Here is a 27057-nt window from a genome sequence, read left to right as displayed (position 1 = left end):
GCTATTTATTATAGCAACGAGTAAAAAATATATATTTTTTTTTCAAAAGTGTCGCTCTATTTTTGTTTATAGCGCAAAAAATAAAAACCGCAGAGGTGATCAAATACCACCAAAAGAAAGCTCTATTTGTGGGGGAAAAAGGACGTCAATTTTGTTTGGGAGCCACATCGCATGACCGCGCAATTGTCAGTTAAAGCGACGCAGTGCCAAATCGCAAAAAGTCCTCTAGGCAGGAAGGGGGTTTAAGTGCCCAGTAAGGAAGTGGTTAATAATGTTATTTACATGTATTTAGATATTTATTGTTGTGTTTGTTTTGTATTATTAATAATAAGAACAAATGAAAAGTTAGAAGGTGTTTTCTTCTTGTCGGCCAGAAGGGGTCAGTATTTCTTCTACCTCCATGTTTGTGGTAGGAGAGGCAGGCTGATCATTGTACATCCGGGTGAGGATGGAATCTTCCTGTTTCTCCATAATAAGGAAGAAGTTGGTGTCCTTCAGCCGGGGTCTGGTGGATGTGAGTTGTGTTGGCGCTGTGTAGTGTGTGTTGTATATATTGTGTGTGTATAGAATGTGTATCGGTATGAGTCGGACTTGTAGTGTATTATATAACGCCTCGCCTTGCTCTGTAATGATGGTGGGTAGGTGGGCGGGCGGATACGCCCACGCCCTCTAGTGACAGCGCACGTGTAATGTGTTTATTATTATTATGTTATAGATGGGATGTGATGGACGTGATGTTTATATAATACAGTCCGTGTGTGATCCCATCAATCCCATCCCATCCCTCCCTCTATCCTATCCCCGGCACTGCACTGTCTGGGTGGGGATCTTCTTCTTTCACATATGACCAGAGCTGCTGTCTACTTCTCCATTAGAAATCCCCATATGATCAGTCCAATGACAGATCACCACATTCATTTCTCAGACTAGCCTGTATGTGTTCATCCTGAGCCCCCAGACACGTGATGTCTATAGCATTGGGAAAGGATTGTTGGGTTCTGTTACCCTTGGGGCCCATTCACACTAGGGCCTAGGAACGCTGCATGCAGTTCTGTGCAGTGCGATTTCAGCCTATTCATTCTTAGGTTTGGTTCACACTGATGCGGGAAACGCACAGGAATCGCTGCGTGCACTGCACCACATAGCAGTTGCACCGTGTTCATGTTTTTTCCTGTGGGTCGCAACTAAGGCTGGGTTCACACTATTGCGAGTTGGATGTGGGTTCTCTGCGTCCAATTTGTACAGGATCCCTGTGCGTCTTTTGGTCTGTTTCATGTCTGAATTAAAGCGGAGTTTCACCCAAAAATCAACTTTCTGCCATTAGATCCAGCATACTGCTGACATCTGCAGTATGCTGTTTTTTTGTTTTTGTTTTTGTACTTATCGTTTATCAGCCGTTGTTATTCGGCTCTGAGCGGGGATTTCTGCGGGGAATAGGCGTTCCTAAGCCAAGCGGATTTGATTGACGGGCTGCTAAAGCGCGTCACGCCTTCCGAAAATACCCAAAGTCACACACGGGTGCTTACGGCGCCTGCGCCTGCCGTGTAGAGCTGACTTGCGCAGGCGCCGTAAACACTCGAGTGTCACTTCGGGTATTTTCGGAAGGTGTGACGCGCTTTAGCAGCCCATCAATCAACTCCGCTTGGCTTAGGAACGCCTATACCCGGAAGGAATCCCCGCTCGGAGCCGGATAAAAAAGGCTGATAAAACGATAAGTTCAAAAAAAAAAAACAGCATACTGCAGATGTCAGCAGTATGCTGGATCTAATGGCAGAAAGTTGATTTTTGGGTGAACCCCCGCTTTAAGCCAAAAATTCAGGCTGAAAGGGTGAATGGAGACGCACCTGACCTCTGTTGTGAGCCGCATGCGAAGATAGTGTGAACTAAGGATGAGCACCGGCGTGTTCGCAAACCCCACGTGCAGAGCCCGCCAGGAAGTCGGCACTGCGCTAATCACAGGCAGTAAGACATTGTGCCGATGCGTGGCTGCAGAGATCAGGAAATGTCTCGCTGCCATGTGATTAGCGCATTCCCGACTCTGCACGTGGGGTTTGCGAACACGCCGGAGCTCATCCTTAGTTCACACTATCTTCGCATGCGGCTCATAACAGGGGTCAGGTGCGTCTCCATTCACCGTCACTAGAGGTTTACGAACACGCCAGAGCTCATCCTTAGGCTGCATTCACACCTAGGCGTACAAAATCGCTGCGTTTTGTCCCGCGAATTGTGGCGACAAATTGCGGCGTTTTGTACCGCGATTTGCGGCGACAAAACGCCGCGATTGTGAATGCAGCCTCACCCCCTCTATGGAGATGGTTCACATCTCCTATGCCGAAAGCCGCCTGAAAAAAAGGTCAAGGACTTTTTTTCAGGCGTACGGCGTGGAGATGTGAACCATCTCCATAGAGGGCAATGTGTTTTCATCCCTCCAGCGTCTCAGGGCTGCTGCGGCGTCACACTACAGGCGACAAAACGCAAACGCATGTAAAAGTTGCTTGCATCTTTTTCATGGTGATGCGGTTGCAATTTGAGCATTAAGCTTGGTTCACATCTATGCATGCGGCTATCGCAGTAAAAGCGCAAGAGATTGCCATTCATTGTGAGCCTGAGTTCACACTATTGCAATGTTGGACATCTGCAAACTGATCTGGGGGTGTCATTAACTTTGTATTGACACCCGCAGCAGTTCTCAGAGGGCGGTGTAAACTGCTTGTTTGAAGCGCACTGGTTCCTGCATCGCAATAGTGTGAACCCAGGCTGAATGGCATGTAAAATTACAGCGCGGGTGCAGGAACGAAATAGAAATCGCATGGTCAAAATGACCATGCAATTTCCCTGGGGGGCCACGTTTTGAAAAACGTGCATGCACTTTTTTTCTGCTGGAAACACGGGCACGGCAGCCCATTGAAGTGAATAGGCTGCTGTGCCCGTGCAAACATGGCCCACAGAAACACTATTGCGTGAACCTAGGCTTGCAAAATGATGGTCTCAAATCGCACCGCACAGAATCGCATGTGATTTGCACAGGAATGGGTGTAATTCCTGTCTGAATCGCATGCATCAGTGTAAACCCAATGGGTTGAAATTGCATCGCACTGCACCAAAAGTAGTGCCTGCATTACTATTTAAACGCACAGCAACCAGATCACATGGTACTTTTGTACCATACAATCTGGATGTCGTTTACTTTGCACTGACCCCGAAGCAGATCGCAAGGGCAGTGTAGTTGGAATTCTTTCCCTCACTGCATTCTACTGTGAACGGGCCCTGTACATTGACCATGGAATTTTATGGATAGAAATTGGAAGGAAAAAGTTGTAGACAGATCGTTCGATTTCTGTATGGTTGTGTGCTTCCTGCGAAAATAAACGAAAGAGCATGTTTCTAAACGTATGTTGGTTAATCTTTCGGGAAAAGAAAATGTTCAGTTAAATACACCTGAGCAGTGAGGGTAGTAATAATCAATTGGGGGGGGGGGGGGGAGAGACAATGTTGAAATTTGCAGGATACCTTGGTTGGGCCATCGAATGTTCGATCTAAATAACATTTCAGATTTTGTACAGCTTTTTATTTTTTCACCCATGTATTGGCAGTTTTAAAGCGCAGTTCTGGGCAGATAAAATATTTTCCATGATGGTGGGGCTGGCTGGCATTCTAAGGGCTTTTACCCCTTGCAGGAAAACGCAAGGATAACGTTTTCCTTTTAATACGATGGGCCTTTTCACACCTCTGCGCTCTGAGTGCAATGTGTTTTGAAAAGTACTGGTAGGAGTATTTTTTTTTTAAAACCGCACCATAAACGCAGCTTCCTATTGAAATGAATAGAAATCTCTGTAAGAACCCTAAAACGGCAAAATCAAGGTAAAAATGCATATGTGTTTTTAGTGTGATTTTCCTACAGAGCAGTGTAAAAGTGCCCTAAGGGTTAATAGCTCACTATGTCTAGCGTGGAAGAGAAACTATCTTATGTACCTGATCCTCTGCTCCCCCGTCTGGAGGTGTTACTCCATGATCTGGTGGTGGACTGTCCCACGGCATCCTCCTCTCCAGAGCAGGACTACGGGTCCTGCTCCAGGCTTGATGAAGTCATAACACAAAAGCGTGGGGGTGCAGAAGCTATATGAAGGAGCTGAGCGATTTATTCACAGCAAACCTACCCATCAATCCATGTTTTATTTTGTTGGGAAGTCACTTTGAAAAACACCCGACTTAGCATTTCTAGCTACAGCCATCTTGAGGAAGGGTAGGTGATTCATGTAGCATTTACTTCCTGGAATCCATTTGCCCTTAGCTCAGGCATGAAGCCAGGAGGGTGTGCTTGGCTGAAAAAAAATGTCTATGAAGACTCCTGGGATGACATTATTTTGGCCTAAGCCACTTGAACTGAAGGGGGGAAAAAAGGTTAAAACAAGCAAATATAACACACCCTCCTGTCTATTTACTAAGATGGTCATACATGGTTTGGAAATCTGCTGGTTCAGCAGGGACTGGCCAAATTCCAATCCATATGTATGGCTTTTGTGGTTGATGAGAAGTTGATCTACTAATCTGCTTTTCTTCAACCACCTTGAACATGATTTTTGCCACCGGCTATAGCTTACAGCGGTGCTGATCAATGTATTCTGATAGCAGGGATATCTCCCCATGGTCAAAATACAAAGACATAGTGGGGAGGATTCCTCCATCTACTTCAACTTATGGATCACCACAATGCACGCTTTGACCAATGTGTATTTTTGAGAGCCCATTCATTTCACTGGGTGCCAAACATGCAAAAGTATGGCAGGAGTGACTTTTAGAATTGCACTACACCAAACTGCATAATGCTGCAGTGGTGGCTGAAAATGTGTGTGCATTTGCTGGATGCGTTTGGGTTGTGTTTAACAAGTAATGGCACCTGGTTGCATCTAAAGAGGGCGGCATTTTCCTGTGCGTTGTGGAAAATTAGCCGGAAAATGTGCGTTTGGCACACCACAAGTGGTGTGAAGGGCCTGTTGTTCCAGGGGTACAGTAATAGGGTGTAATAATTCCCTTCTATTTTGCTTCAGCAGCCTCCCACCATCCCTGTAGCTTCCCCTCAGGCTCTGTGGCTGGTGGTTGCATTCTTACCTTCTAACCTATAATTCAGGACCAATAGGCCAGCATTGTATGTGATGATATAGAGGGGATGTCCACAGAGCATCTGGAGGATCAGGGAGAGGAGAGTGCTGCTGGAGCAAGGAATGTAGCAAGTAAACACTAATGTAGTAGTAAACTGGAACTTTGTTTAAAGAGTTTGGAGACCCCTGCCCTAGAGTTAACAACTGTTACAGTGGGAGCACTGCTAGGAGTTTTTCCATCCCAGATTTTTTAAACCTGTATTTGGGTATAGTGCATAAGTCTCCATTTACCTAAGCATACGTTTTTTTCTGATGTCTTTCTGGTGTTTTTTTTTAAGCTTTTTTGTGCCTTACATAAGCTTCTTTGGGGCAGGATTGCACATTCTTGGCCCTATTCATTTTAGATATGGAAGTGCCTGAAAACCACACGTATCATCTTGTCACAGATTTTTAGGGCTCACCTTTTGAAGTATGTGGGCCACAAATGCCCAAATCTGCTTGAAAAGAAGGTCTAGCAACAGGTACCTGAGCAGCCAGGAGGAAACAGGCCCCTTTTAGAACAATAAGGTTTTTCATGTTCGAGTTTTAAAATGCCTAGGTGTGGACGGGACCTAAGGGTCACTCTCTTTGGAGTATCCAAAAACTTCTAAGGCCTCTGTCAGACAAGCACCGCACACAGCCCCTGGTGGTTGAATCCACATAAATAAGGGGCTCATTTGCAGACCACGGGTGTCACTGCTCATCTGAATGGGCCCCCAATCACTAGAGTCTTCCCATACAAGGCAGTGTAGGCACACTTTAGCTAATATACAACTTGTTTGTTGCATGAACTTTGTTACATTGCTTTCTTTAGAAACATTGTAATCTTTAAGTCCATGTATCGTTGTGGGAATAAAGTTATTGTCCTTTGCCCACATTTCTGAATGGTGCCTTGGGATAGTGCAGATCACTTTGGAATGAAGAGTCCAAACTCGTGCCAGATAAGTCTATGGGGGTTATTTACTAAAGGCAAATCCACTTCCAAGTGCAGTCGCTGTAGATCTGAAGGGGACATACAAGGGGAAAAAAAAACAGCATTTTTGCTTGTAAAAGATTGGATGATAAAATCAGCAGAGCTTCCCCTCAGATCTACAGCGACTGCACTTGAAAATGCATTTGTAGTGCAGAGTGGATTTGCCTTTAGTAAATCAACCCCTATAAGTCTAGTTCAGGGGTCTCCAAACTTTTAATTTCAAGGGCCATGACATACATTTTACACATACTAGCGGGCCAAAAAAACAAAACGCTATTATAAATAAATCCGCAGAATAGAATAAAATTTGCCAAGCTGCTGGAAGCGGGGCTGGATGGTGCACCTGTATCCTACTCCTGCAGCCGCATTCAGTGGGTTAAACTTCCAGTGTATATTAGGGCCCTTACATCTGTGTCCTCTACAGTGCCCAAAACTCCCTCCCCCCACAACTGTGCCACCTTCAGAGCCATCACCCCCAACACAGCCAAACCACCGCTGCCTAGAGTGCAAACCTTCTGCACCTCCCCATCTTGGCTCCCGCCCTGCACAGGCACGCTGTATGCAAAATGACAGCGCTAAAGTACACTGATGTAAATAGCGGGTTGGGAGCCGGGAGGTGCAGCCGGTCTGCACTGAAATACCACATTGGTTGAGGCCGGGAGTGGTTGCCGGACCTGTGCTGCATTCTGCAAACTGACAAAACTTTGGCAGAGAGATCATCCCTGTAGCGAGTCCAATGACTCAAGCTGCAGGCCGGATGTTGCCCGCGGGCCGTACTTTGGAGACTTCTGGTCTAGGTTCACACTCTCTTGTGTTTGTGTGGTCACAGCAGCACATTCATTTGAATGGGCTGCTATATCTGTGGATAACACAAGGAAAAAGTCCCTGACCCTTTTTTTAAATTGCAGCAGCAAAGTGCTTTGGCACCATGTGGCTGCAAGCTCTCAATTGTGTTTTCTTTTGTTTACAAACTTTTTATTGAAACAAAAGTAAAAATATTTGTATACGAGAGCAAACAAATGCCACTGAGATGATATAGAGATACAAAACAGTACAGCAAGAGCTGGTTTACACAGGCGCGTCTCATCGGGCGACTTAGCCGCCTGACAAGTCGCGCTCCGTTCTGTACAATGGAACCATTCTAATAGGGGTGACTTGCATTGACTTCAATACAGAAGTCATTTTGCAAGTTGCCTCTGAAGTCGTGGGTAGATCGCCTTGCCGAGTCGTGCTGCCCCTGTGTGAACCGGCTCTTAGATTGTAATAAGATTGAATATCTATATAAACTGAGTTGCTTAATAGAGATTTCAAATAAACTGGATCACCAAATAAATGTCAAACAGATCAAAAATGAAATAGGCACATTATAATATATAAATGGACAAAGGATGCGCATCATATAAAGTCTTTATAGTATCTCAAAAGAAAACAACATTGAAAACCAAAAAATAAATAAAAATAAAACTCTATCCGCAAGAGAACAAAACCATTACATAAGGACCAAATGTCATGGAGAAAAATGCATTGCATTTTCTGATGTGTGGGGGAGCAATTAAGAATTAATGGCACCACGTGGGCCTTCAAAAGATCAGCACGTCTTGCCTGTGTGTCAGGGAATGTGTGATTTTCACACACTCCCCAACTTGCATATGTGTGAACCTAGGCTAACACAATTTATTTCCTAGGAAGTACTCCACAGATGTCAGAGCAGAAAAGGGGTAATCCTTCAGCCAGTTGGCCACAGAAAAAAGGTTTCTTTAGTCTACAGCAGATTTTGATCCTGATACAAATGTTTTTTAAATCAGTTCTAAATTATGAAATGGACTGCTTTCCTGGTATCTTCATGTCACATCAGTTTAAGCACATCCACAAATATGCATGCACAAGCGAGGTGCAGTAATTCATCCCAGCAGTGTACAATTGTAAAGATGTTTACGTAGAGGAAAGTAAGAAGCTTGTATTGCGGAAGAAACATAGGGCTGGATTCAGATACAATGGTGTATCTATCCGCCCGGCGTAACGTATCTCAAATACGTTACGCCGCCGTAATTTAGGGCGCAAGTTCTGTATTCAGAAACAACTTGCGCCCTTAGTTACTGCGGCGTAACGTATTTGGTCCGGCGTAAGCCCGCCTAATTCAAATTAAGAGACTTACGCCGGTCGGATCTAACAGAAATCTATGCGTAACTGGTTCTATGAATCAGGCGCATAGATACGACCGGCCATACTCAGAGATACGAAGGCGTATCTCCGTTGTGATCTACCCCATAGTATAGTACAGGGGTAGGCAACCCCCGGCACAGATGCCGCAAGCGGCACTCAAAGTTTCTTTTGCCGGCACTCGACTCCCTCCCCATCAGCAGAGCAGTGCAGGGAAGTGTCAGGGAGACTCTAATGCATTCCAATTTCAGAGTTCCTCACACCGCACCTGCACTGAGGGTGAGGCACTGTGTTGAAGATGGGAAACATTGTTTGGTTCTCTAACTTTGCTGTAGCTATGATCGTCAGCTTTTGTGATGGGGAAGAGATTGGGTGCAGTTCCGCCTGGGGGGGGGGGGGGGGGGGCGATCCCTGTTTCCAGGAGGAGGAGGACTGTCATTGGCCACTGCTATAGCCAATCACAGTCCTGCTACCCCCGCCCACCATCTGGAGGAAGATGACTCGCTTGGTTGCCACTACCAATCTCAGAAAGAAGGGATTTCACTGTGATTGAGAAAACCACAATTAGGTGACAGTTTGTGGAATTACTGTTGAGCTTCTGGGAACTTTGTTGAAGTTATTCCAGGGGGGTACAGAGGTAGGACAGATATGCAGGAGGTACACTGTTAGGGCAGATGAGAAAGCAGGTTACAATGATGGGCAGATGGGTTCAGTGTTAGGACAGATGACAAGGTGATTCAGTAGTGAAACAGAAGAGCATGGGGATATGGCGGTGGAGCAGATGTGCAGGGAGGTACAGTGGTGGGGCTGATGAGAAAAGGGGTACATTGATGGGACAGGAGAGCAAGGGGGTACAGTGGTGGAGCAGATGTACAGGAGGTACAGTAGCAGGAGGCATGAGAAGGGTTCAGCGATGGGACAGAAAAACAGGGGGGCACAGTGGTGGGGCAGATGGGCAGGGGGTTACAGTGGTGGGGCAGATGTGCACCGGGGACAGCGATGAATTGGGGCTGATCTAAGGCGTGAAGTTAATTTCTCACTACTGAAGTAATTCGCAGCATTTATAAAAATGCTTTTCGTGATTGAGTGTAAAGTTTGAATTTTTTTGTTATAAAATCGGTAACACTCAATTTTTGTGAAAACATTATTTGGCTCAAAAGGTTGCCTACCCCTGGTATAGTATCTCTTCTGCAAAAAAATAAATAAAATCCTTTGTGTAATTTTTGTAATGTTTGCTTTATGGACTCATTTATTCTGTGTGCGATGACCCGCGTTTTCCTGTACTTGATAAAGCAGGTCACTGTTGGGACAAGTATAAAACAAGTTTTGTTGCATATTCTGCAAGGCACTACATTTTGCTGCACAGCATGCTGCTGTGCAGTGACACGAATGAAGTGTTACTATGTTACACTTCAAATAAAGTTCAAAAAAGAAAGAAAAACAATCAGTGTGATTGGTCTTAAACGTACACCATGCTGCTCCCTACCAAGCAAACACTGCATTGGCCTGCCTGGTAAAATGCTGCATTTTTCGGGGGGCAGGTTAGTGTAGACCCAGCCTAGAATAAAATAAAATAACAGAGCGGATAAAGTAGTGTATTGCCATGGAACGCGTGGAGCAATCCAACTCCCATCCTCATGTACTGGTAACACTCTGCAAGGGTTAAATGCTGGCTTTTGCCTAGAGTACCCAAAAAGCACTTTTACTTACCTTATCCAGCCAGCTAGGTAGGTCCTTGGTATCCTGCATTGTATATGATGATGTGACCACCAGCTGGAGCTCCAAAGAGAAAAGAGGCTTTGGGTAACCAGCCAGGAAAAATAAACCCGTGGGAGCACGGTATTAGGTAAGTACAAGTGTCTTTCACATGCACTCTCGGCATAAAAGAAGCATTTAACTGTTTCAGTGCATGGAGAGCCCCACTGCAAGGTTATTGTAGATTTCCACTTGCCCGGGTGGCACCCCTACGTCGTGCAGTACTTCCTGGTTTGGGGGCGCGCATCCCCTGCTGATCCGTCCTATGATTGGACACCGCACATGTTTGTCAGCCAGAGTTCAGCTGTGGCCAATGGCAGCACAAAGTTCTGTGTTGACAAACACACAGAACTCTGTGTACAGACGTTGATCTGTCTGTTTCTTCTCCCTGAATCAACTCTGATTTCATGGAGAAAAGGCAAACGGATCTGTTAGTAAAAGAAGCTTACCTTACACTTGTTGGGCACACGGGTGATTCTTGATTGCCCCTTGATGTTAACTCCTCAGTCAGTGCCATTAGTACAGTATAATCGGTGATCACTGTATTTGTGATCACTAGCGAGGTCAATGTCAGTTAGGCCCCTTTCACACGGGGCGGATCAGTAATGATCCGCCTCCGTGTGTCCGTAAGCTCAGTGGGGATCGCCCGTATGTCCGGTATGGCTCAGTGGGGATCGACCGTATGTCCGTGTTCATCCGATCCGCAGACAGAAGGAAAAATAGGGTTTTCTTCCGTCTGCAAAATCGGATCTTTGCGGAGGCGGACGAGATCGGGTGTCAGCGGATGTTTATCTGCTGACATCCGCGATCTCATAGAGACCAATGTATGTCCCTTTTTCATCCGCAAACGGATGGATGAAAAAGCAGACATACGGTCCGCACGTGTGAAAGGGGCCTAAGTGTCCCTCCCAGCCAGTGTCAGCTAGCACTAGATTTCCCACCACACTATTACAATCACGAGTCGCTGATCACCGCCATTACTAGTGTAGTGTCTGTATGGATCAGTATTTTGATCACAATCAGAACTATGCCAGTGTCCCTGAAAATAAAGTGTCCCCAAAAACGCAGTTTGTGTTTTACCAAAGACATGTAGTAGAATACATTTTAGCCTGAATTTATGAAAAAAAAAAATGTTTTTATTAAAAACTTTTTATAACGGAAAGTAGACAATATGTTTTTTGTTGTTCAAAATAGTTTTTTTTTTGTTTTCATAGCAAGAAATACACAGTGGATCAAATACCGAAAGCTCTATTTGCGTAAAAAAAATGTATATAAATTGAATTTGCATACAGTGTTGCATGACTGCGTAATTGCCTTTTTAGGTAGCACAGCACTGAATAGCAAAACATGCTCTCATGAAGGGGGTAAAACCTTCTGGAGGTCAAGTGGTTAATTACATTTCCTCTCCTTCAGCTACATGACTTTTTCTAATATTACTACTTTGCACATTGTTATTACATTTACCATTTGGAAAGTGCTGTGAATGGAGAGAATTGCCTCTGTTGATGAACCTGTTTATGATCTGTTTGGTGGGGGAACATGTGAGACACAAATGAAGGCGGATGTTTTTTGTTTATTTTATGAGGCTTGTTCATCACATGGTAAATCTTTTGGGACTTGTTTAGACTGTCATGCAGGAGTCTTGAGTTGAATTTGAAATACCTTTTCTAACATGCGTCATCCCTCTGACATGCAGGTAAGGCCTTATTCACCTGGGGGCAGTGCCGGGACAAGGTCATCCAGTGCCCAGGGAAAAGATACCAATTTGTGAACCCTTCCTTTAGGGTTAGGGCCTCCATCCCTGCAATAAACGATTGCGCCCAGGGCAGCCGTCCCTCCTGCCCATCCCTTGTCCCGGCTCTTCTCGGGGGGCCGTGTTTGCCCGCACAGGGCTGCAAAGATGTTCCAGGCAGTCCCAGTCATGTCAGTTGGGACGCAGTTGCTGTACAGACACGGCCGTTGTTTCCAATTTTACTTCCATGCTGGTGCACGGCCCCAAATACACGGGGGAGATTTACTAAAACAGGTGTACATAGAATATGGTGCAGCTTTGCATAGTAACCGATCATATTCCAAGTTTTATTGTCACAGCTTAATTGAACAAGCTGAAGTTAGAAGCTGATTGGCACAGTTGCATCAGATTCTGCATGAACCAATTTCAGTAAATCTCCCCCACACTGTCTGCATTCGGGGCCGCGCACTCCCACAGCTGTTAAATTGAGAGCAGCAGCTGTGTCTATACAACTGTTACATCCCAATTGACATGAATGGGACTGCCTGCACAAGGAAACACTGAACACCTGTACATCACCATGTGGGCAAACCCTGCCCTCACACAGACGTACGCTGTACGCTCTTGTGACTAAAGCTATGACCGCATTGCCTGCAACATGAGTGACATGTAGTCTGCAGTATTTAAAAGACTATAGGCTAAAGAGGTATTGGGCGAGGCTGTATATCAGAATTCAAAACACACATTTAACAAGCTGTTCTTCTTTCTGAAAACACAGAAGAACCATGGACTGCAGCCAAGGGTTCATTGTATATATTGAAGGATGGTTGCAGTATGGACAGGGTCCTTGCACTGGTTAATCAGATTTCAGCAGTTTGCTGGCAGCTCATAGTATGTACATTTCCAAAAGTCTCTGATTTCTTGCACATGAGAAGTAAAATGCCTCCCAGCATACACGCTCCGTACTATGTCAGCACTGACATCTGATATCACAGGTCCTTCCTCCTACTCCATTGGTGTGAAGGACGGTCCTTACTGCTGCACTGAATGGTTGTCATCCGATAGTTCTCTGAGCCCAGGCTGTGTATAGATGCATCCCAGGGAGGGGCTACATGATGGCCTGGGCTAAGAGCACGTGGGTTGAATGACACTGGTCCCCATTCAGCCTGGAAGAAGCAAGCCATCAAGTGGAGGAAAAGAAGTACTGCAGAGGACAGCTCTGGAATGAAGGTAAGTATTACAGCAAAAGGCAATTTATGACTGTTATCTTTTAATGGGCTTTTCTTTTTTCTTTTTTTTGGCTGGTGTTATTTTTTGTGAACTTATCACTACTCCCCTGCATGACAAAGTGTCAATCACTTTACAACCTGTGGGCTCTGTTATGAATACTTTTCCTATATTCCTCTGCTGCCCCTTTCACTTGCTGCTAAAGCTCCAAGAAGATTGCCTTTTGTGTCAGTCGGTGTCAGAGCTTACACAGGGCTAAGGACCTTCTCCTGCTCCCATGTGATAGTGCTGGAGCCTGGTGATTGCCTGCTCAGGCAATTTATATTGGAAAGAAGGGACAGAGGCCACATACTGAACCATATTTCCAATGACCCTGGCTGGCAGATGCAGTATTGTTGGGGAGGTATTGGTAGAAAAGGAGGGCAATTGTTATTTATTGTCCATGGTCCATACCCTTTTTCTTTGTGTCCATGGTCCATGCAATACAAAAGCCCTGCAATACAGAGATAAGAGTGCTGGAAAGAAGATGAATTCTGCTGATTTTTGTTTTTTTATTTTAACTTTTATTTTCTACATGGCTGCTTATTTATCTCCTTTGAGTTTTGGAGCTGGGCTTAAAGGCCTTTGTTCACTTTTTATTTTTCTCTAAATTCCAGCTTCCCCATGTACCAATATAGCATTAATGTACTTATTTTGCAAAAATAAAACATGTTTCCATGTATTCTTCACGCGCTTATCTCACCGTCTTTATGGATGTTTAAAAACACTACTCGATTAATTATTCCTTACCTCCTGGACAGACTTTAGGTAATGACACAGGAAGGAGTTGACCAGCTGAGGGTAGATGTTGCAGGGTGTGTGCTAATAAGATGAGCTGGTCAAACACCTTCCTGTGTCATGACCTAAGGTCTGTCTAGTGTTTTTAGACATCCATAAAGACAGTGGCCCAGATTCTCGTAGATGGGCGTAAAACTGCGGCGGCGTAACGTATGACATTTACGTTACGCCACCGCAAGTTTTACAGGCAAGTGCTTTATTCTCAAAGAACTTGCCTGTAAAGTTGCGGCGGCGTAGCGTAAATCCCCTGGCGCAAGCCCGCGTAATTCAAATGAGCCGGGTAGGGGGCATAGAGCATTTAAATTCGGCGCGTTCCCACGCCGAACGTACTGCGCATGCGCCATCCCTAAAATTTCCCGACGTGCATTGCGCTAAATGACGTCGCAAGGACGTCATTGGTTTCGACGTGAACGTAAATGGTGTCCAGCCCCATTCACGGACGAGTTACGCAAACGACGTAAAATTTTCAAATTGCGACGTGGGAACGACGGCCATACTTAACATTGGATACGCCACCTAGGGGGCATGTTTATCTTTACGCCGCGTATCTCTTACGGAAACTGTGTATCTTTACTGCGACGGGCAAGCGTACGTTCGTGAATCGGCGTAACGACTCATTTGCATATGCTACGCCGACCTCAATGGAAGCGCCACCTAGCGGCCAGCGTAAATATTGCACCCTAAGATACGACGGCGCAGGCCGTCGTATCTTAGGCATGTTTAAGTGTATCTCAGTTTGAGAATACACTTAAACATACGACGGGCTTAGATTCTGAGTTACGTCGCGTATCTACTGATACGCCGGCATAACTCTTTGTGAACCTGGGCCAGTGAGGTAAGCATGTGTGTAGAATAAATGGAAACCTGTTTTATTTTTGCAAAAGAAGTTCATTAAAAGGGTTGTAAAGGTTCGTTTTTTATTTTCTAAATAGGTTCCTTTAAGCTAGTGCATTGTTGGTTCACTTACCCTTTCCTTCAATTTCCCTTCTAAATTGTTTTTTTTTTTTTGTTTTCTTTGTCTGAATTTCTCACTTCCTGTTCCTCCTCAGTAAGGTGTTCAGTAAGCTGTTCTAAATGACTTTCCACCGCTCAGATGATGGTGGAAAGCTTACTGAGGAGAAACAGGAAGTGAGAAATTCAAACAAAGAAAAATAACATTTGGAAGTGAAATCGAAGAAAAAGGTAAGTGAACCAACAATGCACGAGTTTAAGGTGGGGGTTCGCCCTAAAACATCTATATACCGTTACATCCAGCATACTGCTGACATCTGCAGTATGCTGTGTTTTTTTTTCCCGCTGTACTTACCGTCTTATAGTTGTTTTCATCCGGCTCCGAGTTCTGACTCCTGCGGGGGAATAGGCGTTCCTAAGACGAGGCATAGATGATTGACGTGCGGGTAAAGCGCGTCACGCCTTCCGAAAATATCTGAGCTGGGACTCTGCACTTTACGGTGCCTGCGCAGTCAGCTCTACACGGCAGGCGCAGGCGCCGTAAAGAGCCAAGTCCCAGCTCGGATATTTTCGGAAGGCGTGACGCGCTTTACCCGCACATCAATTATCTATGCCTCGTCTTAGGAACGCCTATTCCCCGCAGGAGTCAGAACTCGGAGCCGGATGAAAACAACTATAAGACGGTAAATACAGCAAAAAAAAAACAGCATACTGCAGATGTCAGCAGTATGCTGGATGTAATGGCATATAGTTGTTTTTCAGGGTGAACCTCCGCTTTAAAGGAACCAATTTAGAAAATGAAAGACAAACCTTTACAACCCCTTTAATGCTATATTGTAGATAGGAGAGCTGGAATTTAGAAAAAAAAAAAGGTGAACTTATCCTATAAATATTCCTCTTCTGCGTAGCTATGGGCGTGATGATGAGATTGTCATAGGATATGAGTCTCGCACGCCCAGCTGCTCATGAATGTTGTTCAGTGTGGGATGACGGAAGGGAGGCAGGCTGAATCAATCTCTCACACCTGTAGGATTGTCTGTGCACATTGTTTCTCTCTCTATACAAGGAATGTGGACAAAGGTAAAGTACATGGGTCACCCGTAGTGTGCTGGAAAACCCCCGTAATTTCCACATGGATTTCTTCTGTAAGTGCAATGACCTCTCCTAGGACTGCCCGTCTCTGCCTATACACCTGTCACTGGGACCTGGCGTGGTGAGTGTGATCGGCTTGCTGTGCAGTCCATGGAGCACAGTACTTGATGATTATATAGCTTGTGTTTCTGTACTGCTAGAAGAATATGTGTGTGAGGACTGGATTGTTGAAGCAGGGGAGAGGCCATGTAGTGAGATTGGATGAATCAGGCTGGACAATACGTTGGTACTGGGACAACTCCCCTTTCTGTCACATAGTTATGGTTTTCCATTGGATTACGTTTTGGATAGGTGTCATCAATACATTTTACATAACAGGCTAAACTTAATTTCCATCTATCCTCTATCAAAGGCATGTCTTGATTTCTACCCATTGTCCATGTTCTTGTACAGGCTCTGCTAACTTTATCACTGAAAATAGTTACAATTTTAGTTAGAAATATAAAAATTTTCGGCAACAATTCTATGCATATTAAAGGAAAAATTATTTTTCCTTTTAATAAAGCTTTTTTTTAAATTAAAATAAAAAAAAGGTTTATTCTTGCCTGCTCTGTGTGATATTGCACACAGCAGCCCCTTAGCTCCTCTTTAGTGGTCCCCTGCTGGCGCTGTCTTCACCGCACGTGTGTACTAGACATTAGAATTTGTGTTGTCATTGAAAGATTTCCACTACTGGTCTGGGGCCATTCATTACATGTTTAATATTTTTCTTTTCAGTTTTAGTAGCAATGATCACAGGGCAGATAGGGAAGTTTCCCTGACAGGGTACAGGTGGCTATAAAGATAAGGTACTGTCTGGACCCCTTCAAATAATTTTTAGTAAGTCACAGGCAAAGGAAGGAGAATCTTTGCCAAAGACTTGATTCTTTAAGAAATTGATTTGGCAAGTTGTTATAAATGAGTATGTAATTTAAATAAAATCTGCGTTTTCCTCTGTAATTAGAAGCTTTCTCTCTTTAGGTAATCCCTTCCTTGCGTTGGAAATGACATGTAACTGTCCTAAAGCTCCAGATGCTGCCTGCAACATGGAAGTGGACAAGGACTATTCCAAGGAGGCCATTCGAATGGAATCTTATGCCAAGTTTCCCAGTAGCTGCCCAATCTCTGCACCAACCCTGGCACGTGCTGGCTTTTATTACACTGGAATCCAAGACCGAGTAGAATGCTTCAGCTGTAGAGCAATTGCTGAAGGCTGGCAGCACGGAGACTCCGCCATTGGCAGGCATCGGAAAATCTCCCAAAATTGCAAGTTCATTAATGCTTATAGTTCGAGAAGTGAATTAATTCACACCCAAGAACCCACAATTCAGAATTTAAATCCCCACATGGCAATGAACTGTGCATCCAGTGATACTAACCACAAGTTAGACTCTGAGACGCAAGCTGACTCTGAGATGCAAGCTGATTTCTTATTAAGAACAGGAAGAGTTGTTGACGAGTCTGAACCCAAATACCCTAAATTTTTAAGTATGAGTAGTGAAGATGCAAGACTAAAAACATTTAAGAACTGGCCAAGTTATGTTCGTGTTACACCAAAGGATTTGGCAAATGCAGGACTTTTTTACACCGGTGGTAATGACCAAGTCAAGTGTTTCTGTTGTGGTGGAAAGCTGATGAACTGGGAACCTGGGGACATAGCATGGAATGAACATCGTAGACATTTTCCAGACTGCTTCTTTGTTCTGGGTAGGGATGTTGGGAATGTAGCTCTTGAATCCAGCAGTATACCCTACAGTACACGAAGAGGTTCTGAGGTTCCTGATCATCCAGCAATGAGTCAGTACAAAGCTCGACTTGACAGTTTTGTTAACTGGACTTATCCCATCAACAAGGAGATACTCTCAAAAGCTGGATTTTATAGCACTGGTAAGAAAATATATTTCTGTGACAGAATGATTATTACTGTGTTGATACAAATGTTGACTATAAATAGAGATTCCTAAGGCTTTGTTTGGATGGATGTTGACACCCATTACTCTAAAGTTTATTGACAGGCACAGCTTTTCTTCATTCTTGACCATAGGGTTTATAGCGCTACCTACAGAATTAGGACACTAGGCAGAAAAAGAATACAGTGCCACCTATGGGAAGTCCTAGCTGGTATAAGGCTGAATTCACACTGGTTTGATTTGATCCCAAGCCTTGCATGTGCTTCGCACCACATTGCTGTGCACTTTAGATGCAATGTCTGTGTGATGCAAATTTAGCCATACAAACTGTTTTGCTGAAATCGCATTGCATCAAAATGGTGCAGGACCTTTTTTGGGTCCGAACTGGAATCGTATCGCCCCTATTCGGGGAAGTCGGTTAATTAAACATCTTGCAGGGACACATATGACTGCCCGCCTGCAGTCCATGCATGTCACAGTGTTACCCTGCCCGACAGCCCTCTACTTTGGTGGAGAGGAGGATCTGACTCGGGAGCCTTAAGTGCATGTTCTGCTGGATCAGTAGGTAGAAATACACCCCACACTCCCTCACCTGCATCCACCTGTCCTGCCCGGGCTCCCTGATGGAAGTGCAAACCCCTGGTTGTTTTGTGAAGGTCCGCTTGTGGTGGGCACTGTTTTTCCATGTGTGTATGTTTTCCCCTGTGAGTGGATGCCAAATGGCAGCAGTGGGGGACATGGGGTGTGGGGATCCATTAAGTACCCAAGCATGTATTTTTTTTTTTTTGGGGGGGTTTTCCAGCTGCGAGCTGGGGATGGTCTGGGGTACATTCCACTGGGCCCTCCCATGGGTGGGTGGGTGAACCATGCAGTGGGGCTGTCAGCCTATTTTGGCCATAGCTTTGCGGCCCCATTGGGCGGGCTATGACACCTACATTTATATGAATTTGTTTTTACTTGAAAATGTTATGATAGCGCAACACTTTTGTATACCAATCCTTTTTGTGACAAATATCTCACTAATGTGTATTTGTGGGGCCCCTGCTAGAGAAGTGGATCAATCTTTATGGACATTCCCATCTCTAGTTTCATGGGTATATAGGATACCAGTGGAGCAGTTACTTTCTTTTCAGGAGCAGGTCTTCCCAGGCTCTGTAATATTTGCAGACCTGCTGACACAGGGCCTTAGGCACTTGTGTGCTGTGTCCCTGGATGCAATTGGATTGCTTCCTACCTCTCCATGTCAGCTGTGGTGCTCTGGCAAGTGTTCTGGCTTAAGTGATGGTCTGCAGACCAGATGGGTAAAAAAGCCTTGGATCTTCGTGGCAGTGCAGGGTCTAATGCTATAAAGAAGCAACTACCCTTGTTCTAGACCCAGGTTCAGGGATGTTCATTCAGTCATTGACATGCAGGCCCTGAATTGCTTTAAATAGTTGCAGAAGTTCATGCACTTGTTCGAGGAAGGCCTCCCTTCATTAGTGGATTTCCTGTACTCCATAGACATCGAGAATGCATACCTACATGTTCCCATCTGTGCTGGGCACCATCACCTTTCTTTGCTTGAGGTTGGGAATGCCCATTCTCAGTTTGTGGCATTCCCCTTTGGCCCGACTTCTGTACCATTGGGTTTATACTAAGGTGAGTCCCTGTTCACTGATGTCCGGCCTATTATACCTAGCCTACTTCCTGACCACCCGTGTGTGCCCCTGGAAGACTTTTTCCCCTTTGCTTACCAGCAATTAATCGCCTTATAACCCATCGCAACATTGTTTTGCTTCAAATGATGACACCCCCCTAACTGGCCAAAGTAGTACTCCTTGAACTACGGCCAATGCTAGGCTTTGAAAAAGACCGATTGTTGCCTACCCTCAATGCGGTTAACCCTAAATTGAATTGTCTGTGCTCCTGAGGAAGCGCTATCTACAGTGCGTAACATGTAGAGTGAGCCCTCCTGTTCCTCTGGACTACCACTCGGTTACACACTATATAGTCAACTTTACAATCATGCTCTACATTTGAGCCTTCTATGGTAGAACCTATGTGGACCAGTTATTTACTTGATCTCTCTGATTTTATGTTTGTAACTGTTTTTATGACATTCTTATAAAATACATTTATTTAATTTTCTTACCATATGTACTGTGTGCCTTCAAAGTCCAAAACTATTAGCCCTTAGCCAATTCCAATATTATCGGGACGGTGGCACACTGGTTATCAGTACATCCACAGTATCCCCCTGTTTGGATGTACGTTAAACATAAGCCCTTTTTCCTTTTAAACTAACCAAAGTATATATTACTGTAACTTTGTTTTCTTACCTTGTGGTAGGTGAGCAAGATGCAACAAAATGTTTTTATTGTGGAGGGGAGTTGAAAGTTTGGAGCCCAAGAGATGATCCATGGGAATTACATGCAAGATTCTACCCAGGGTAAGCAATGGCTCACAAAGGGATGCATTTGATAGCAAATTTAAGCTACTGTGATTCTTAGTGTTAAATCACCATTTTGCTTTTACTTAAAAGGTCAACTAACACCGTACACTTGGCCCAACACTTTTTCCTCTAGTCCCCACTATACTTGCCTCCATGTGTGTAAAAATCTGAAATTTGGTCCCCAAACCAAAATTCCCAAGAAGGCAGGGGCAATTGGACTATGTCAGTACAGGTTGAAAAATAGGTTCATATGTGAAAACACTTGTATATAAAAATATCACCATGCTTTTAAAGTGTATATGATTATGTGTTGTCTTCTATGGATTTTGTATTATTAAAACTTTATATATATTTTTTTCTATATATGTGTTTTCACATTTGAACCTATTTTTCAACCTGTACCGGTTTAAAAAAAAAAAAAAAACTTAGAGAGCAGTAGGAAGCAGCACTAGGAACCAATCAGTTGTACTGCAGTGCAAGAAACATACCGACAGGGAGGAGAGCAGAGATGATGAGCTCATCAGTGTGCTCCTTCTTCTTTCACTGTCCAATAACAGGGTGGGTTGGGGAGGAGGCCTGTATGTTAACTGAAACAGTAGAAGTGAAAGATCAGGTCTCCTACTCTGCCAGACAGGGCAGGGGTTTTACCCGAGAAAACTTCAGGAACGTATGAACTGAAATCTTGGATGCATTTTCAGATTTCCTTTTAATAGCAGTGTGCCTTTATTGTCTTTTTAATATGATTGTCTGTAATTTACTTGTTATTGCAGATGCAAGTTCCTTGTTGATGAGAAGGGGCAGCATTTCATTAACACTGTGCAGCTAACCAAACCTCTGCCGTCTAGGCTGGTAAGTTATCGGCTTTTGAATGATTTAAATTCCAACCAAACTACTCAGTTTGTTGATTGCATCTAGAACATAATAACAGTACATTTGTGGTAAATCCTATTCCACGCCCAAGGGTGTGAGTATCACGTGGACACTGTTTGTTTTTTGTTTTTTCTACAGACATGTCATTGTTTAGGCCAGGGTTTCTCAATCTTTGAGATCTCTGGGAAACCCTAAACTAAGGTTCACATCTACAGCTCAAAGAACATTGGTGTGATCAGCGAGCTGTTGATATAACAATTATTTAAAAGAAAAACCTTAAATAGAATTAAAATTAAACGTACCATTTTAATGTGGTGCTTGTGCTTGCTTTATTTTCTGTTCACACACAGATATTCAAACTTGTGATAAGCAGTGTACAGGGGGATAGCAAGGCTGGGTAAAGGGGGCTGGAGGCAGGAGCACAAGGGGTCAGGAGGGCACGCTACCTGGGGGGATAACTATAGCGTGCTACCTGGGGGACCGCTAGAGCGTGCTACCTGGGGGACCGCTAGAGCGTGCTACCTGGGGGACCGCTAGAGCGTGCTACCTGGGGGACCGCTAGAGCGTGCTACCTGGGGGATCACTAGAGCCTGCTACCTGGGGGATCACTAGGGTATGCTACCTGGGGGATGGGGGCAGCAGGCACATTACATGGGAACAGGGCCCATTACAGTACCAATTTTCTTCTAATGCAGAGCTACGCAGGAAAGCTTCTGTGATATTGCTGGCTGTGGTGCACTGTTCCCTGATTCCCCCCCTTATATTCATCCCACGTGATTTCACATACAGTACAAGCATTTGGGTTGTGGAGAAGAGGCCATCGGGCAACAGCAGTGTACAAGGGGACAGCAAGGCTGGGTGAAGGAGGCAGGAGCACAAGGGGTCAGGAGGGCACGCTACCTGGGGGGATAACTAGGGCAATGCTACCTGGGGGATCACTAGTGCGCGCTACCTGGGGGATCACTAGTGCGCGCTACCTGGGGGATCACTAGTGCGCGCTACCTGGGGGATCACTAGTGCGCGCTACCTGGGGGATCACTAGTGTGCGCTACCTGGGGGATCACTAGAGCGTGCTACCTGGGGGATCACTAGAGCGTGCTACCTGGGGGATCACTAAAGCGTGCTACCTGGGGGATCACTAGAGCGTGCTACCTGGGGGATCACTAGAGCGTGCTACCTGGGGGATCACTAGAGCGTGTTACTTGGGGTATCACTAGAGCATGCTACCTGGGGGATCACTAGGGTATGCAACCTGGGGGATGGGGGCAGCAGGCACATTACATGGGAACAGGGCACTTTACTGTACCAATTTTCGTCTCATGCAGAGCTACGCAGGGAATGTTCTGTGATATTGCTGGCTGTGGCACACTGTTCCCTGATTCCCCCCCTTATATTCATCCCACGTGATTTCACATACAGTACAAGCATTTGGGTTGTGGAGAAGAGGCCATCGGGCAACAGCACGCCACGGCCAGCACTATCACAGGAGCTTCCCTGCGTAGCTTTGTATGTCTTGGCAATGGGAATGCGATCTACTTATCAGCTGCCTGCAATTGATGGTTAGATCCCTGAGGACCTCTCATGCAACCCTAGGGCTCCACTAAACTGTGGTTTAGACCATCTACTGCAAAAGTATTTACTAGTATTTGTTTAAAGGGTTAGTCCACCTAAAACTAATAGTTAAGTATTTGATAGGTGCTTTGGGGGGGGGGGGGGGGGTAAACCAGTCTGCAGTTTCTTATATTTCCTGAGGACTTAAAATCATGAAATGTTTGCATTTGCCTTCCATGGTCTTCACACCTACCACAGGGTCTTACTTTCCCTGTTATATCACTTGTGTATTTTATGTTATGGCTACTGTAACAGTAAGGATGAGAACACCTCGGTTATAGTTGAGGGAGTGAGATTCCAAGGCAAACCAGAGCAGAGCTGGTAACATTAGTGCTGAAGCCAGAAAGTAATTCAGCCCAACAGGCTAAACCTGGGAATCCACATTTGTCCGGGTCAGCAGGAACCATACAAATTTCAGTATGTATGTACTGCTCTCTAGTCTGATGACCGGTTTCTGCCGAACTTTTCTGTTGGAAAATCAGCATTCAATCAGCGCATGCAGACAAACCTCCCCCAAGTCGGTTCTTTTGTTAAGTCGGGTTGTGCCGACAGTTATGGCAGGCTTAAAGCTTTAACTCAAGTATTGGTGGACTGACACTCTATTAGAGATCTACTAATCTACAGAACATTTATAGCTATTACTTGGTCATAAGTATGAAATGGGTTAATGTTTCAGGAGTTTGTAGCAAAGTTACACAGGAGCAATACATGATAGGACTTCTCTAGATAAATAATTTAAGGCTTGTATGTCAAGCATTCTATAGTTCACTGTCACACAGAAGAATAAATGCTGAATCCAGTCCTTGAGAAAAGATGATTCAGGTAAGGGTGGTTACAGCAAGCTGACGCCCACTGGGACAGCTTATATATCTGTGTTTTAAGGGGTGGGGTCTTTATAGGAGATGATGTGAGATGAATAAGGGGAAAGCCTGCACTGGAAAGCATGACTACCATCAGTAAGTAGTAGAGTAAATATGCTGGTGGTTGAGGGATTATCAGTCTGTGTTCTTTGATGTCCAGATATGCATAGAGAAGTATGATTTTTTCAGTTATTTGTATGAGACTATGCCTAAAGTAGGAAACCTACGTGTTTCCCAAAGCATGCACCTTAAAAATTTACGCAGTTAGGAACTAGGAAAATATTTCCTAGATTTTTACTACTACTTTACTACTCTGTAAGTAAACCCTCCTATCATTTTCAGCCAAGGAAGCTGCTATCTTTGCCTCTGTTTAATCTACAACTGTCATGATTCTGCACATGTGATCATTTATGATCCCAGCCGTTGGATGGTTTGATAGTTTGGTTGAGAGGACAACCAATGGGAGTGTTACATTTTCGGCATGTCGGCTTTAATGGCCACTGTATCCAGTGCTGCTTTTAATTAACATTGATACACAAGAAAAGAGCTTGTGGAACAAACCAAAAAAGTTCTCCCTTTTAAATTCTAGATAGACAGCCTTTAAAACTGAACTCCAGGGATAGGAAAAACCCCCAGTGATGTGTGGCTTCCCCCACACCGAAAGGGTTAAATCTTCATTAAGTTTTGGGTGCTGCAAAAAAAGTTTTATTTACCCAGTCCTACACTCCCACAGGCTACCTGTAAAAGCTGTAAGACCAATCTATGCAGCCTCTTCTTCCCTACAATCCTCTGATGCAGTGCTCGACAAATCCCAGGCACCAGGTCGCCATGGCAATAAAAAAATTGCGTCCCGACGCCTGGGCTGCCACTTAAATGCTTTCATACATCACGTGATAAAAAATGTAATGGTATACCCAAGCACATAAAATGTAATGCTTTACAACATGAAATAGATGTAATAAAAAAAAAAAAAGAGAAAAATGTCAGTACACACCTGGCCTCGGAAGCTGGTGTTGCACTTTTCTATGAAAGAAGTGACTTCTTGCAGGCGTTTGTGCAACTACCTGCCAGTCTCTGACGTCAACACTTTTCCATGGGAAAAAATTCCTTCAGTAGCAATAGAGTTAGGACTTGAGGGGCCCCAAGGACCCAAAAGACCAAAGAGGAAGGGGGGGGGAAGAGGACTATATCGGTACTGTATAGAAAGATAGCAATGTTTGTGGGTTTCTTTGCTTGAACTGTGCCTCAGTATATTAATGGGATTCAAAGCAGGGCTTTGACTAGGGCAGCCCATAACCCTTACTTTCTTCTTTTTGGGCCATTCCATGATAGATTTGTTCAACTTTTTGGACAGGTGGACAGGTGGCTTCATGTTCTCATCAAGCACAATTTAATATGATGCAGGATTCTTAGATTACTTTAATGATTGCGAACTACCCAGGCCTAAGCAGCGCAGTAACCCCAAACCATAACATTTTTTATCACCTTGCTTTACGTTTGGTATGCGGTTCTGATTCTGAAATACTGTTATTGGTTTGTGCCAAACGTGTCTACTGTTAAGACTCATTAGCATGTTGGCGCATAATATACCCTTTTTGGTGCCCAAGTGTTATTGCTGAGCAATGGATCAGTGTTTACATTTGTTTGGCTTTGATTCATCAGTTCACACAGTATATTGTTACTGAAGGTCTGGTCTTTGTCTATATGTTCAATTGCAAACTGTAGCCTTGTTCTGATTTTTATTTTATTTTTTGACCAGCAAGACCTTTTTCTTGGCACATGTTGCAAAAATGACCTGCTTATCCTGCAGGGGTAAAGTAGAAAACAAAACATAAGATTAATAAAGCAAGAAGAAGGCATGTGGCAGAAGGCAAGAGAGAGAGGTGTGGTAGGGGGAAAAGTGATGGCAGGGCATCTGCCAAGAGGAGTAGCCCCTACTACAGCCCTTATTCTGAGATGAGCAGAGCTCATATAGGCAATCCAGACACTCTAGGTGGATGTGTTTTTGTCACATTTATCATCTAATTGAGCTGTCTGTGATTTTGGAGCTCCTTGATGGCAGTGGTGAGGTTAGACCTCCAGTGTGTAGGTAGGACAATTCTGGAGGCCAATAAGAAAAACCAAAGAAGACTTTTCTTGGCACTAAATATTGGTTCCAGGACTAAGGAGAGACAAGCAATTTCCGAAGTCCCTGGAAATACTAAGGCTTGTCATTTGTTCATATATTGTAAATCATCAGGGCAGGACCAAATTTGCAGCGTGGGTCCCTCTTTCATTCATACAGCACCAGCAGCAATTGAAGCAGAAGGGAACATTTTTTTGTATGATGAATAGGCATCTATACCAATGGATTTAAGATCTTGAAAGTACCCATCCCCCCCTCTCCCTAAACACTAGTCGCAGTACTTGGCTTATGCAAAGGTGAATATTTTATGGAGGTTGTCCTCAGTATTATGGAAGTTCAAGTGTCTTTCTCAAGTGGAGATATAGTAAAGGGGACAGGTATTGCTGATTCAGAAAAATGGAGTAAAGTTGTAAAAATAAGGTGAGCTGGGCCCAGAGTTTATATATTTTTTAAAAGGGTGTGAGATCTCTGTGGATTGCTCCTACTTTGTTGAGTTGAGCAACAAAATGCTTTAGCTCTCACCTAGCGATAAACCATACTTTAAAGCGGAGGTCCACACAAAAATGGAACTCTTCTTTTCGGAACCCTCCCCCTCTGGTGTCACATTTGGCACCTTTCAGGGGGGTGCAGATACCTGTATAATAAAGGTATTTGCACCCACTTCTGGGCATAGGCCCCCTTGGGGGTTATGCCACTCCCCCCGCTGTCTTCTGGGAAACACACAGGTCCCAGAAGACAGCAGGGACCAGTGAGGACGCGCAGCGCGACTTGCGTATGCGCAGTAGGTGAACCGGGAAGTGAAGCCGCAACGCTTCACTTCCTGATTCTCTCACCGAGGATGGCGGCGGGGGCAGCTGAGAGCTGAGTGATTGGCTTCGGCTGCCAACATCGCGGGCACCCTGGACAGGTAAGTGTTAATTTATTAAAAGTCAGCAGCTCCAGTATGTGTAGCTGCTGGCTTTTAATATTATTATTTTTAGGCGGACCTCCGCTTTAATTTTAACACATGACAATGCTACATTTTTGTAGGTTTTGCATTTATAAATGAATGCACCATGTTGAATACTGTATATGTAATTTGTTCAAGTGTATCACCTTTATCTGAGGGTATTGTTTACCAAGATCTAATGTTTACCTGTCCAAATAGGTTGTGGCATACTTAATATTTTAGGTGACCGTGTAAATATAAGTTATCCTGTTACTGTGCGTGGAGGGAAGATGTTTTCCCTTTGCCCACATATCCTCATGTTGGCAGAACGGGAATACGTTTTCAATGTGATAATTTTCTAATGTCAAATGTCCATGTGGCAAAGTCGCAATGGGCTTTTACCCTAATTGTAACTATT

General features: G+C 44.5%; 1 protein-coding gene across 4 annotated transcripts in view; it reads left to right on the top strand.

The window, feature by feature from the left end:
* Nucleotides 1–407: 407 nt before the first annotated feature.
* Nucleotides 408–27057, top strand: part of LOC120913744 (X-linked inhibitor of apoptosis) — a 44740-nt gene continuing 18090 nt past the window's right edge. For 2 of the 4 annotated variants that reach the window (XM_040323932.1, XM_040323929.1), the window contains exons 1-4: nucleotides 15745–15853; nucleotides 16886–17791; nucleotides 20143–20242; nucleotides 21016–21094. In XM_040323932.1, the coding sequence (XP_040179866.1) occupies nucleotides 15760–15853; nucleotides 16886–17791; nucleotides 20143–20242; nucleotides 21016–21094 (1179 nt within the window). In that variant the 5' untranslated portion in view covers nucleotides 15745–15759. Of the gene's footprint in view, nucleotides 515–15744; nucleotides 15854–15883; nucleotides 15987–16885; nucleotides 17792–20142; nucleotides 20243–21015; nucleotides 21095–27057 lie in introns of those variants that run through there. The other 2 variants (XM_040323930.1, XM_040323931.1) reach the window with 2 other exon arrangements.

The sequence above is a fragment of the Rana temporaria genome, chromosome 9, assembly GCF_905171775.1.
Source record: "Rana temporaria chromosome 9, aRanTem1.1, whole genome shotgun sequence".
Classification (NCBI taxonomy): Eukaryota; Metazoa; Chordata; class Amphibia; order Anura; family Ranidae; genus Rana; species Rana temporaria.
Note: the sequence above shows the minus strand (reverse complement) of the source record. Positions and strands in the feature narration are given on the sequence as shown.